General features: G+C 34.5%; 1 protein-coding gene across 1 annotated transcript in view; it reads right to left on the bottom strand.

Annotated features, from left to right (window-relative positions):
* LOC113493713 (dipeptidyl aminopeptidase-like protein 6) overlaps positions 1–13,479 on the bottom strand; it is a 109,143-nt gene that overhangs the window by 43,216 nt on the left and 52,448 nt on the right. The window contains exon 2 of the mRNA XM_026871705.1: positions 6,219–6,426. Within this exon, the coding sequence (XP_026727506.1) occupies positions 6,219–6,426 (208 nt within the window). The remainder of the gene's footprint in view (positions 1–6,218; positions 6,427–13,479) is intronic.

The raw sequence follows: 13,479 nt of genomic DNA, 5'->3' as shown, positions 1-13,479 counted from the left end.
GTAGTTTTTTGGGCAGGAAATATAAGGAGAAGAATTGCGTACATTTTTTCTATACAGTATTGTGAGTTGAAAGTCGTGTTGAAACGTGGATAGATTCATGTTTGACTTGCTGGCACGTGTATATTTCCGCGTGGACGACGGTTAGGGCAGCAAAGCGTGTAGATCTATCCAGTGTGACAACTACCACCATGCAAAAAAATATCAATATACCTAAAGCCGTTTAAGCGTGAAGTGGCAGAAAACGCACATATAAAAAAATAATTTGCGTTTGTAACGTTGACATTATTATAATATGACAGAATCTTCTCATTTTAATAACAATATCATTATAATTTTTAAATCCGTCTATAACTTGAAGCCTTAAATTAAAAGGCCTATTTAACTTAACTGACATTTATACACGGTTATAAAACAATCACAATACACCATCCAATACTATAGTTACATTAAAACAACATAGATGGCGTTACTAGTAATGTTGTTTTAGCATGATATAGCCATTAGGATTGTCTAGACACGCTATGTAACCTTTTTGGTACGAAATGGACTGGATGAAGGGCAATAAATGTCTAGGAGGATGTAACTGTGTTTTATATTGGTTGTGCTATAATGGTAGGGTAAACTGGAAACTGCAAAATTGAATTTTTCCAGTAGTTTGGAGGATATTATGTTTGTAGACGGGGTGTTGATGAAATTTTTGAGACAAATTGGATTAATAATGGATTTTGGTAAGCAGAATTGAAGAATGAGATTGAAACTGGGATCTCATAAGTTGACGAAAGGGCTAATAGGCTAAAATCGGATATCCAAGGAAAGAAAGCTTGGCGAGACCCAACTATTTGCATATTTACCTCACACCATTTTCCCACATTTTCATACACTCATTTTCTTGTTTGTTTGCACTTTGGTGCAAAGTCGGTTGGACCTTTGCAAATCATTTTGAGGGACTTTCCGACATAAAAAAATTGGGGTTTTTACGTTTTTTAATCTTTTACAATAACGTGCTATGAACCAAGTTTTATGCAAATAAATATATTGCTCAATTGTTACAAAAAAACTTTCAAGTTTTACTCAATTGACAACTCACTTCTGATTCATATAACACAAACAAATACCAACATACTAGTAACTCACACATACACACATCAAGTGCCACATACAAAGAATATATATACATGAATATAAGTAACAGAAAAATGTCTCACAATAAGAGACTTGTAACAATGTCACTCACCCCACAGGATTAGCCTTATTTACTTGAGAGTAACATTTATTACAAGGTCAGTGAACTCGCTTTGTATTCGATAAATAAGGACGTTTTTCTCAAGGGCGTCTTCGCCAAGAATATAGTAGGTATAGAGAACTATTGATGATTCTATGTATTTTGAGTTGTACAGGTCACCATGGCAACTACCACAGCATGCATTTTTCTTGTCTGTTTATTTGTTTTTCCGGTTGGATTTTTGCAACTCATCCTTGAGGCAAAAGTTGATTGAGTTTCCCGATAAGCTAACAGGCTGAAATTTTCAGGGTAGCGTTAATATTCGATGACAATGCAATTTATAAAAACGGCTGGACCAATTTTGTTAAAATGTGAATGGAGTGACATTTAAAACGTGGAATTTAGATTTTTTAAATCTATTGATGATTGGGTTATACATATCTCTTTTTTGAAGTGTGGTTTTCTTTGTGCATGTGTCTTGAATGTATTCAAAATCCCCTGTGACGCGAATGAAGATTAAGTGCGAATCTTTTTTAATCTGATAAGCTCTCTTAATGTTTTTAAGTCGGTTAAGGATGACTGCTTAGGGACAGTAAATCTACTTTAACATCACAAATCAGCATTAACTGCTCGTTACAACCTTTTTTTTCAGACTAGGTAATAAAGGGTCGAAATAAACCTCCCAAGGGTTGAAATGTGTAGTATTTACGTTTTCATCCCGTTTCAACCGGTATAACTTATCAATGGCTGGGGTGTAATTTGTTTATTTACAAAATGTGGTTATTGTTCGAATTTCTTATTTTTCGAAGGAATGATTTAGATTTTTATTTTTGTGTTTTCATTAATAAATAAATAATAAGTTTTGCTGGGTTACCTACACAGTGAATGATATTAACATTTTGTTCTGAATCAGAAATGGGCTTTCACTTTTAAGGGTTGTTTTTTTCTATAAGACTATGCGAACTCAGACGAAGTGAAAAAAAAACTAGACCAACATAGCCGATACATATAATAGGGCCATGAAAAAGTATATCTATAAATTTCCAAATATTATAATATGAAAATGAACATGAACACATTGAGTGAACAAAACAAGTACATTTTTAAAAACAATGCTTATCCCTAAACGAACGGCCCCAAAAGCTCCGAGATCCAAACGGAACAACAGATAAAATCCTCATTACCTTTCTTATCAAATAGTGCTCTACATTCGAGCACAAAAGGCAGCGACACGAGCCTATTTCGAGCACTCTTGTGCCTGAGTTTCTTTGTTTCTACAATCGGGAAAAGCCATCTGTCTGCAAAACGTCCAATTAAAAATCTCAGAGTGGAGTGTGGAGAATTAAATTCTTTGGATTAGTGTGTGCTGGAGAAAAATAGTTCTGTTTTGTTTATTAGAGTTTTGGTTTGTAACCTCCATGGTTTAATACTGTCATTAGTGTTAGAGCGATATTTCGCTTAGTAACTTTCAAATATGAGTTTTTGTATTCCGTTCTTTGAGGCTAACTTCTTGCAATGTGTAGGTCTCTTACATATGGTTATAAACCGAAAACCGTAGAATAAAAAAAAAATACAAACTAGATGATAAATATTTTACATCTACTTATTTGGCAATTGGTTGGAACAGGACCTTAGTGAGCGAGTTAGACATTTACTAGCTTCGTTTTATCAGTAAATGACCAAGAGCAGACCTCAGACAAATTACCAGCTCCAGTAAGAAATATCCTTTACACAAAATATCTGGTATAAACCAGACACCAAAACAAAAACAATTGGGTTCACTACGTCACGTCACATTCTTGCGGAGAATTCTAACCAGAAAACGGAAATGTAATAAGGTTCTAGCAATTCGAGAATAAAGCCACATTCTTCGTCCGAATCAGGAAGGTATTTTAATATTAATGTTTTGCAAACAACTCAGAAATAGCCAGCTTGAGGTTCAAGGAGGCCGAGGTTTGGTGTTATTAAATAGCGGAGATGTTTCTGTCAAAACATTGCTTAGATAATAAAAATAGAGCTCTGTTTTTGGGACTATAGAGTTTAAATTTCAGATTTCTTTCCAGTTGAGGAGTTTTTTATTGTCATCAAATACTACTATTATAGATTGTTATTGATTGTTAGAGCACTTAGGAAGCGATAAAGGAATGTTTAGTGATTGGTTTTTAAAAGCCTTTTAAGAATTTGTCAAGAGATTTTTTCGCGATAACTATAAAAAAAATTGCTCGCAAAATAACAATTAATAATAAAGATTTTTATCTTAAACATATTAATAAAAAGATTTTTAAGTGTCGTTCTGTACAAGCATTTTTCTTAAAATCCATAAAGTTACGTTACATAGCACCCACATCACCTTGAATGCTTGATTGCTCAGTTATTTTCAGAAATCTGATTTAAGTAAAGAATACACATATTTGTATTATTCTGTCAATTTAACCCAAAATCAACAAAACCCTTAAAATAAGTTAAATTATTATGAATAACAAAATTGATTAAAGCGAACTTCGTAAAAGCATTTACGAAAACAAATCTACCTTCGTAAACCTATCGTTATGTTCCAAGAAAATGCCTTCAAGTCCATTGGTATAGATTTCTGCGAATATATGTGAGTTTGGGCCCAGTTTATTGTTCAAACACCGGAGGAAAGGATAAATTTTGGGCTCCCACCCTGTACTATGAACTCTAAAAACAGAATTCCTGCTGCTTTAGAAGTAAGACGGCGCTCTACACTTCGCATAGTATCGTCTCGCTTCCACAACGATAACAGTTTAGCTATAAATTCACATGGTACAGGTTGTGCTCGAACAATATTTATTCACGTCGAAAAATTGAGAAAGTTCGGTTGTCGCTTGTTTTTTTAAGGAAATTGACAGGTTTGGGATGCGCTGTAGCGTAGGTTTGGTGCTCCGATGTTGGTTCACAATGTTTACATAAAAAAAATATTGATGTGAAACTTTGGATAGGATTTTAGATGTTGTTTTTATTTGAACTACTGTAAACCTGAAAACTTTTCTCTCTATAATATATCTGGTTTCAATTACGGAATGACTTCGTAAGAGGATACTCGGAGACTATTAATATCGTACACGGAGGTACGTTTGCGGTCCGGCCGATTCTCAAAACTTTTTGATTACAGTAAAACATGAAAGGCTAGAAAAAAACACAGTCTTTTCTTTTTCACGAATTATTTTCCATCAAACGAATTTGTTTTTGTTGCCACTTTCCTTTTTTATATGTTACTTTGCCCCTCTGCATTTCCACCAAAGAGCTGTAATTAGAACCTATTATCTAAGTTGAACTAAGAGTTCTCTAATAATAAAACTTAATGAATCTGAATTTAATACCCTGAAATTACTCATCAAAGCTTAGTGAACGTTAAAATGCTGAGACCTCTGATGGCACTAGCTGATATTAAAACATAATCCTCTGTCAGAGGACGAATGTCCGAGTTTGACCTGAAGGACGTTTACCCCGAGCCGTCGACACTATTTTGGACGTCTGGGGATGGTCTTGTAAGAGAGATAGATAAGAAATGGCAGCCCCTTACCGCGTTATGTCGTACGTTATAACAAAGAAAGTTAGCTCTATTTTCATCATTCTAAAACACTACAGTCGGTTTCAACCTGACTCTGAAATGGAATTTAAATATGGTCATGATAAATATTCAGTCTTTTACTATATGTTAAGAGGATTTTTGCCCAGAAGTGAGATATTTTGATTGCCAAACAGACCTCTTACCGTTGTAACCACGTAGCTTGAAAGTGACTCATTATGTTTGTCATGAAATAAATAAATAATAGGGTCCCATAAATATCATTTATAATCACCACATTTGCTGAACCATCGGACAGGTCATAGTAACACAAACTTCCGCAATATATTACTCTAAATATTTCTGTTAACCACATATTTTACAAGGAATGACGTCACAAAATATGAGATAACGCCATTTTTACGACTACCCGCATAAATTATATCCTAAGTTTGTTATTTACATGCATTTGATGATGCCAGAACAAATTCCCACTGATGTATGTACGTAAATTATGATTGTAGTGCTTGTATGTTTTTGTAGCTAAAATATACTGTGTAAATAAATAAATTGTAATGGCTTCTGTGAATAATTCATTGGTCGTAATTACTGAGGTACACTTGTGCTCGGCACGGCTACTCTGAACTGTGAAGGACTGCCGCTGTGGAAGGGAGATGTAGCTATGTATGTATGTATGTATCTCCTTTCTTTAAAGTAGCCATCTTAAACACTGATTATCTGATTATTGTATGTATTCATTTTATTTCTTATTTCTATGTTATGTATGTTTATGTATAACTTTACATGTTTTTAACAATAGCGCACCACCTACCTCTGTACATACTGATAATTTTCCTGTCCATCCAAAGGTTGTCTGGAAGATATCGCTTTTAGCGATAAGACCGCCATTGTACCCTAACATTGTATGTATTAAGAATCACTGCTGTAATTCCATGGTGTACAATAAAGAATATTCTAATCTAATCTATGCGTGGCCTAGAGCGCTGTCGCACTTTAACAGTGGTAACAGCTGTTTTCCATATTATAGTACCATAATGAGAAATGTCATTTTGTCTGTTATTTATTGTATTCAATAGTTTGTAATGATTGATAAATATTGTCATTGAATATTACAAATATTTCTACATTGAAGTGATGAGATTCATACATTTATACATTATTGATACGAAGAACATTATTGTTATTATTTTTTCCAGTTGGCTTGCCGTCTTTTAAAAAGAAAAAAGATTTTGACTTCTTTTAAGGAGTAGGTACTAATTATTTTTGCAATACATAAAACATAGATTTTCCCAAAGATTCTAAAGGAACAGAATCATAAATCAAATTTTTCTTCGTGTGCCATATATTTTGCAGCGCAGTATCTATCACCTTAGCTTACTAGTATTCAGGGTAATTTTCCATTACAAGTACCGATTTCGCAACAATATGAAAAGTATGAAGACTCACCAGACAGCCAGGTCCCATTAAACGGCTTGTAATGTTCCCCTAGCACGTCGTGCAGCGTGGGCTTCCTGCCGCGCACCCTGCCCCCGTCCCCGGCCGGCGTGAGCAACGCGATGCTGAACACGATGAGCCCCAGCACCGCGGCGATCACCAGCAGCGCGATCAGGATCCCGCGCCAGTTGCGCTGCGTCGGCGTCGCTGCTGCTAACTCCTGGAAGGAGAAGGTGGAATTAGTATGGCTAAAGATGTATATGCGAGAGGCAATGGAACTTGAACTTGGCAGGACTGACAGGATTCTTTTTTTTATGAAAACATATGTTTCGAAATTTTACTGTTCCATAATGTTTAATAAAGAAATCTGCTACCTTAACACTAAGATGTGTATCCAGGATGAAATACTACTTCACACATACCGACTTCAGTTAATTTATTAGCTGCATGCAGCCAAACTGGGGTACCAGGAGTGCAGTAAATCAATTCATTATGTAAATATTATAGTCAGCTGAATAATTACGGTTCAGCGATGAGATGTTAACGGGTCAATAACTATTAGTCATAGGCATGACAGCCTGGTACGGTGGATGTAAAAATAAAAGGAATGCTGAGGAAAAAACAACTGCCAACACTTTTCCTGGGGGGAGGGGGACTTAGATAAGGCCTTTCAGATGTAATACAGTAGGAATAAGTAGTAGTAGTAAGTTAGGACGTATCGTATATTTATACTAAGGCTTCGCTGCCTATCGGTTCATCTGTTCAGCTGTCACCAGGCTGTATCTCAATGTACAATTACAAATTTGCTAATTGGCTTACTAATTAGCAAAACTAAAGGTCTGTCAGTACCGCGGTTCAATGAGTCTTAAATAAATGATTCAATTCTATCTCAAAGGAGCGTTTACAATTAACTAAGATTTATTCACAGTTTGGCGGTAATTTAAGGCTTTCAGTTATTTACTTATTAATTGCCTTCATGTTGGTCGGCCTTCTGGAAATGCTTGGTCTTTATAAGTTTCTGCTTTATTTGTAGTTTGTTTGATGAGTATGATTTGTTAATTATTGTTCAGTGTAGTTTGTGTTAATCGTGGTAATCTTTAAGGTAAGGCTTGCTGGCTCGGACTGGGTGCGGAAGGTGAAGGATCGAGTTTTTAGGTTCGGAGGCCTTTGTCTAGCTGTGAGCTACTATAGGTTGACGTGATTGATTGTTAAGGGAATTAATTCTGGAAAAAAAGAATTGTGTAATATCATAATTATTAAACGTCGGCAGCTTTATCCCAGTGCCCAAAATTAATTCCTGAATAACGTACTTCTGTATTGTAGTGTTGTTATTGTGTTAGTTACATTCGAAGACAAATTATGTTTGCAAGCAAGAGGTCTGCAAAGTAAAGAACAAAAATCGTTTTAGAAAAGACTTTAAGAATGCGGGTGAAGCCGAAAGGTTAAGGTAGTTCAAGATATTTTTTTCAGCTCCAAAATGTAAAATCAATCTTTTTTAATCAATTTTGCTTTTAAAATAAGCAAATCCTAGTAAACTCCACAGGCCATACTGTCAATCACTAAGCATCGAGTATAGGCTGAAGTGTCTGTCCGCGTGACGTCATCAACTAACTCCGGAAACCGGCTTATTGAGTGGCTCGGGTCTGAGTTCATGTCAGTGACATGACATGGTTCAGGGGACCAGGCTACCACTGTATGAAAGCAAGGATAGTTGTGGGAGCGAGACATCGCACGGCGTGTAGCGCGCTATCTCGCTTCCACGATTGCAACAGTCTTACTATGTGGTGGTATTACACCCATAGGATCGAAAGCTGCAATCTGGATTTAACCAAAATGATATTTACATAAAATCGAATACTAGATACTATTTGATATAATGATTATGTTTCTATTTGAACTGAATAAATACAGATTTTATGATTAATGTGTTTCTTTGTGAGCGATGAAAAATACATATGCCTTTTTCTGACACAATTTTGTGTTTAAAAATAACAAAAAGAAAAATACCATATAGTAATTATTAAATTTAATTTTATTAATAAAAATTAATAAATTCATTTTATTGTATTTTTTCTCAACGACTCGATCATATTTACATAACTATCTGTATAGCTCAGTACCTAATAAGTACCTACTCATAATAAATTATTTAAAAATTTAAACGTAATTGACTTTGTACGCGACTATACCGGACCGATTCTCACGAAACATCAAACGTCAACCGCGACACCCGCTGACCAATTAGCATCGAGTATCCCGCCTTCACAACACTGTAATGTGGACAGTTATAGATTCTTAATTTAAATTTAAAATTAGAACGAACGGTTTCTATTTAAGCCTTTTTATAAAAGGTTGGCTGAGTATTTGCAATTCATTTAAATTTAGAATAAAATTATTTTGCGGGAAAACTAGGTTTTGCCGCGTTTCTGCTTATGCTTTTGTCATATTATTACAATAATGCTTAGCTAACGTCTTATTACGTTAGTATGCAGTTGCTTCTATTCAACAAAACAGTTTTAAAGGGCACAGACGGTCAAAATAAATAGAATAAAAGATTGAACGAATGAGTGAACGCTTTCCAATCATTTTTATCGTTTAGCCTGATGTTCCATGTACTTGAAAACAAACGACGTGCTAAATAACGCGTGACAAAATACAATTTATTTTTTTTCAACGTTTGTCGAGTACTTTGCAAGTATCGTGAAAATTTTGTGGAATACATTTTAATGAAATATCTTCAACAATATGAAACATTACGATACATTTTTGATAAAAGGTCATGTTTCTGAGAATATTTCTGGTTTATTTGTGAGATTGTCTCAAATTATATTTTGTATATAATGAAAGATATTTAGTTCTACTTCATCTAAATATCATTATGTACTTAGCTAGACTACAAAAAAGAACTATAGGTATCACTCCCTGCCAGCTTTTTAATCTCTCTAATGTTATTATCAAAGAATTTTATAATAATTTACACCCATCAAAATTGAACGATTGTAAGCAGAAAAACTTGAACACAACAAAAAAATAACATGCAAACTTAGCCATAACACTACCCAAGTATCTAACCAGTACAGAAAATGACGTCACATCCATAGCCTATAGGAACACGCACTGTCAAGTGACAATTAGTAAGTGCTCGGCATCATTGACGGCGACCACAGCGGGACGTGGTTGGAGAGCGCACGACCACACCACCGCAGCACGACCACACATGCGTCACTCAAGACTGACCAATTAGTTGCGTTCGATTGGTATTGGATTGTGTTGTGTTTTGTTTCAGATTTATCCGTAGCTCTATTATTGTTATTTAAGTAAATAATTTATTTGTTTTATTTATTTAATACAACATGGAGAACTATCAGCTACACAAATCTGGAGTAGCTATACTTTAGTTACAGAAAGCCAATAAGCCTTCAACAGAACCAGCTATATTATAAAGATGAAGTGTTTTTGCTTGTTACTTAGTAATTTGTACGCAAAATGACTCGGATTGCCGGCTCGAAGGTTGTGTATAAACTTGTAGATATAATAACTAATGTAACATAAAAAAAAAACAAAATTATCTTTTTGAGTGCCAGTGAAATTCTTCGGAAAACATAAGTGTCTTGGTTACGTTTTGTAAAAATGAATTGAAATGAATTGTAAAGCGACTTTTCAAATTCTTACATGGCATCCAATAATATAGGTAATTAGGTCATAAAAACATCTTTAGACACGTTAAGTTCAAAATATGTAATGAGACGTGATTATCGTCCAAAATATTACATATTTACCTCTATTTCAACGACTAACCCTAAAATAAACATTTCTCGGCGCCCGCGGAGCCGTGTCTATTAAGACATTCATTCGTTTTCCCGCTATGAATATTGTAGGGTTAAAAGTACAGTCGGCCACAAAAGTTATAAAATAAACCAGATTCAAAAGGTTCTAGAACGGTCAGCAACAGAAGTTGGTTAATATATTAAGAAATTTAAAGCTGTGTATACAATCAAATTCAACTTGACACAAGACTTTACACAATAGTTACGTTTAACAAGGTAACAAATGAAGTTTGAAACCTAAAAATTAAACTCAAATTAAATTTAAAATTTATCATATTTGACAACTGCATCTGATTTGTACAAACATTTTTGTTGCTGACTGTACATGGAATAACGGACGCCATTCAGAGGGTACCCAAATTGAAATGAGGTCTGTGAATGAGTCGCGAGCAAATAGCTTGTATGTATATCACACTTGTAACTCTCGAGGGGTAAACAGATGGGAAATATTGAAATCCAAACTAATATTATAAATGCGAAAGTAACTCTGTCTGTCTGTCTGTCTGTCTTTCTGTCTGTCTGTCTGTCTTTTCTTCACGCCTAAACTACTGAACCGATTTGTGTGAAATTTGGTACAGACATAGTTTGAAACTTGAGAAAGGACATAGGATAGTTTTTATTACAAAAAATAAAAATAAAAAATAAAATTTATTACGGACATACTATATAATAGTGCCATCTATTGGTCAAATGTCGAGCTGTTCCTATGCTCCGTAGATAGATGGCGTTAATCGCGCAATGGTGTCATTACACGTGTTCGGTTCATGTTATTGTTTTAATTCATCGGAAAATCCATCAGAAAAACAAAAAACAAAAACAGTAAAAAGGTGTAAAAAAAATAATATTAATATAATAAAAGTTTTACTACAAAAAAATGCTCTAACGGAGTATAGATAATTCTATTAGTACTACGCGCAATGGTGTCGATCGTTACACGAGTTCGGTTCATGTTGTTTTAATTCATCGGAAAAAAGTAAATAAATAGTAAAAAGGTATGAAAAAAATAATAAAATAACATATAAAAAATATAATACTACTTTTAGTACAAAGAAAATGCCCGAACGGAGTATAGATAAATAATCCGAGTTGTCACTATGGTCGATAGATGGCGTTGGGATCGAAATAGATCGCGCTATGGTTTCGTTACACGCATTTGGTTGGGTATCGGCCGAGCGCTTCGGTACCGTCGTGGTAAAATTGTATTGTCGGTTGTATGGTCGTTTATGTGGATTGGTCCTGTTTCGTAAATTCTAAATTGGTTCCGTTGTTTGATGTAGGTTTGATCTCGAATAATAGTACTTAGTTATTTTGTTTAGTAAAACTGTAATTCTAAGTTCGTTTTAAATTATTTAGTTTTAAGCTTGGTTGTTAAATAGGATAGGTTGTAATATAATTTCTTTTTAATTGTTATAAGTTCGTTTTTTTTTTATTCTTTAGTGACACTTTACTCTTTCAAACACAAAAGAATTTCTCAAATCGGTCAATAACTGATATGCCTTAATATACATATAAAAATACGGTCAAATTGAGAACCTCCTCCTTTTTTTGCAGTGGCTTCAAAACTTTCTGCTCAAAGTAAATTTACGGACGAAGTCGCGGGCAAAACTACCCATGCCAAAAATGCGATAATAACTCTGTCTATCTGTCTTTCCGTCACGCCTAAACTACTGAACCGATTTGGATGAAATTTGGTTCAGACATAGTTTGGAACTCGAGAAAGGACATAGGATAGTTTTTATCCCAAAAATCCTGCGGGAGCGGGAACTTCTCAAAAATCCCGCGAGATCGGGAACTATGTGAGTAAAACCAAAAATCTGCCGGAAGTCACTGTTCCACGCGAACGAAGTCGCGGGCAAAAGCTAGTCTTTTCATAAAGATTTGTGAAGCGAACTTTCATTTATTCAAGATTTTAATAACAATATCAATCACACAAGAATCGCATAAGGGAGAAGTTGTTTGAGTATCTATAATTGACACATCTAGACGGTCAAAAGTCTGACCAATTTTGATGAAATTTGGCATAAAGCTAGCTAACATTTGATTAACATATTTAAATTCTATTTTTGCGAATTGTGGAAAATGATATTTACATTACGAATATACTGCACTTCTTGCTTAATACAATGATATTCATATTAACAAGAATGTCTTCCTTTTATAAGGAAACCCTCTCTGCCATAGCTTCGACCGCAGCCGCCGCCGCGCCGCTTCATCACTGAATAACAACACGCAGGTCCCGTTTGTGCTTCAACCAAAGCTTCTCCTGGTAATTGACAATAACTTTACGATCCATTAAGAACAGAAGTAAATATGAGGCAACATAAATATATTAAACAATAAATATTACACTTCCACACGTCGTAGTAACAACTTCTAACGAGTTGAATTGTCATGCACCGAACTAAAGTATATAGGAGACGTTAAACGGCGGTTCAGGTTTAGTTGGTAAGAGTCTGGCACTTTTCTCACTCGAGAAGGCCAGTTTTCAGGAGGAATTTTCCTAAAACCCCATAACGAAGCAACCATCATCGATATGAACCTGAAATCTCTCGCTATCGAATCCGTTCGATTGTTAATGTTGATTCGACACCCCGAACTTTATTCAGTAGCTTTTATTAAATGAACAAACCGAAGCGAATGAGCTCAATAAAACATGCATGATAGCCTTTTAAACTCATACACGAATTTTAATTACTCATTCACCACAAACCGTTGTCATTCACTCAGAGTGAACAAAAATCACGATCAATCATTCATTTAACGCAGTAATAAAACCGTTCAATTTTCTACGGTTATTTATTAATCAATTATTTTTATTTACTGAAGGAATTGAATTGAGTTTTTATTATGAAATTCAATTAATTTGTTTTTCGTGTAAATTGAAATAGTATCGTTTTAATATTTTGTTGAACAGTTTTAATACAACAAATTGGGAATCTAATTTCACTATTGCGAATTCATGTTACAGATTTTCATATAAATATGTTTTAATTATCAACCTTCACAAAGTGTGTACTTTATATCCAATTAAAAATATAATTTGAAAGAAAGTATGTATAAAATGACAATTCAATTATAATCACTTTTAGTTCTACATGTATGACAAGTTTAATTCATCCAACTTCATGGTTTGTCTCACAACCTATCAATCTTCAGACATGTGAGGCTAACGACGTCTCACTCGTGACCTGCGCGCAGCGGCTACAAGGACCAGTTGAGCTAATGGCTTTAGTTTAGTAAACTTTTGTGTATTATTACATCGTCAGACTAATATGTATGTTAGGTATAATGTTTTGGTTAGGAAAGGTGTTTGAATTTTGGTGATGGTAGTGCAGTTTTGGAAAATCAAAAGGCCTTTAATTTTTTGAATCATACGTTGAGCATTGATTGTGTTTTGTAGTGTAAAGTAAGTTGTGGTGGTCTAATAAATCAGTCACTTCGTTTAA

Source organism: Trichoplusia ni, chromosome 5 (genome assembly GCF_003590095.1).
Source record: "Trichoplusia ni isolate ovarian cell line Hi5 chromosome 5, tn1, whole genome shotgun sequence".
Classification (NCBI taxonomy): Eukaryota; Metazoa; Arthropoda; class Insecta; order Lepidoptera; family Noctuidae; genus Trichoplusia; species Trichoplusia ni.
The sequence above is the reverse complement of the archived record's forward strand: the minus strand, read 5'-3'. Positions and strand labels throughout refer to the sequence as shown.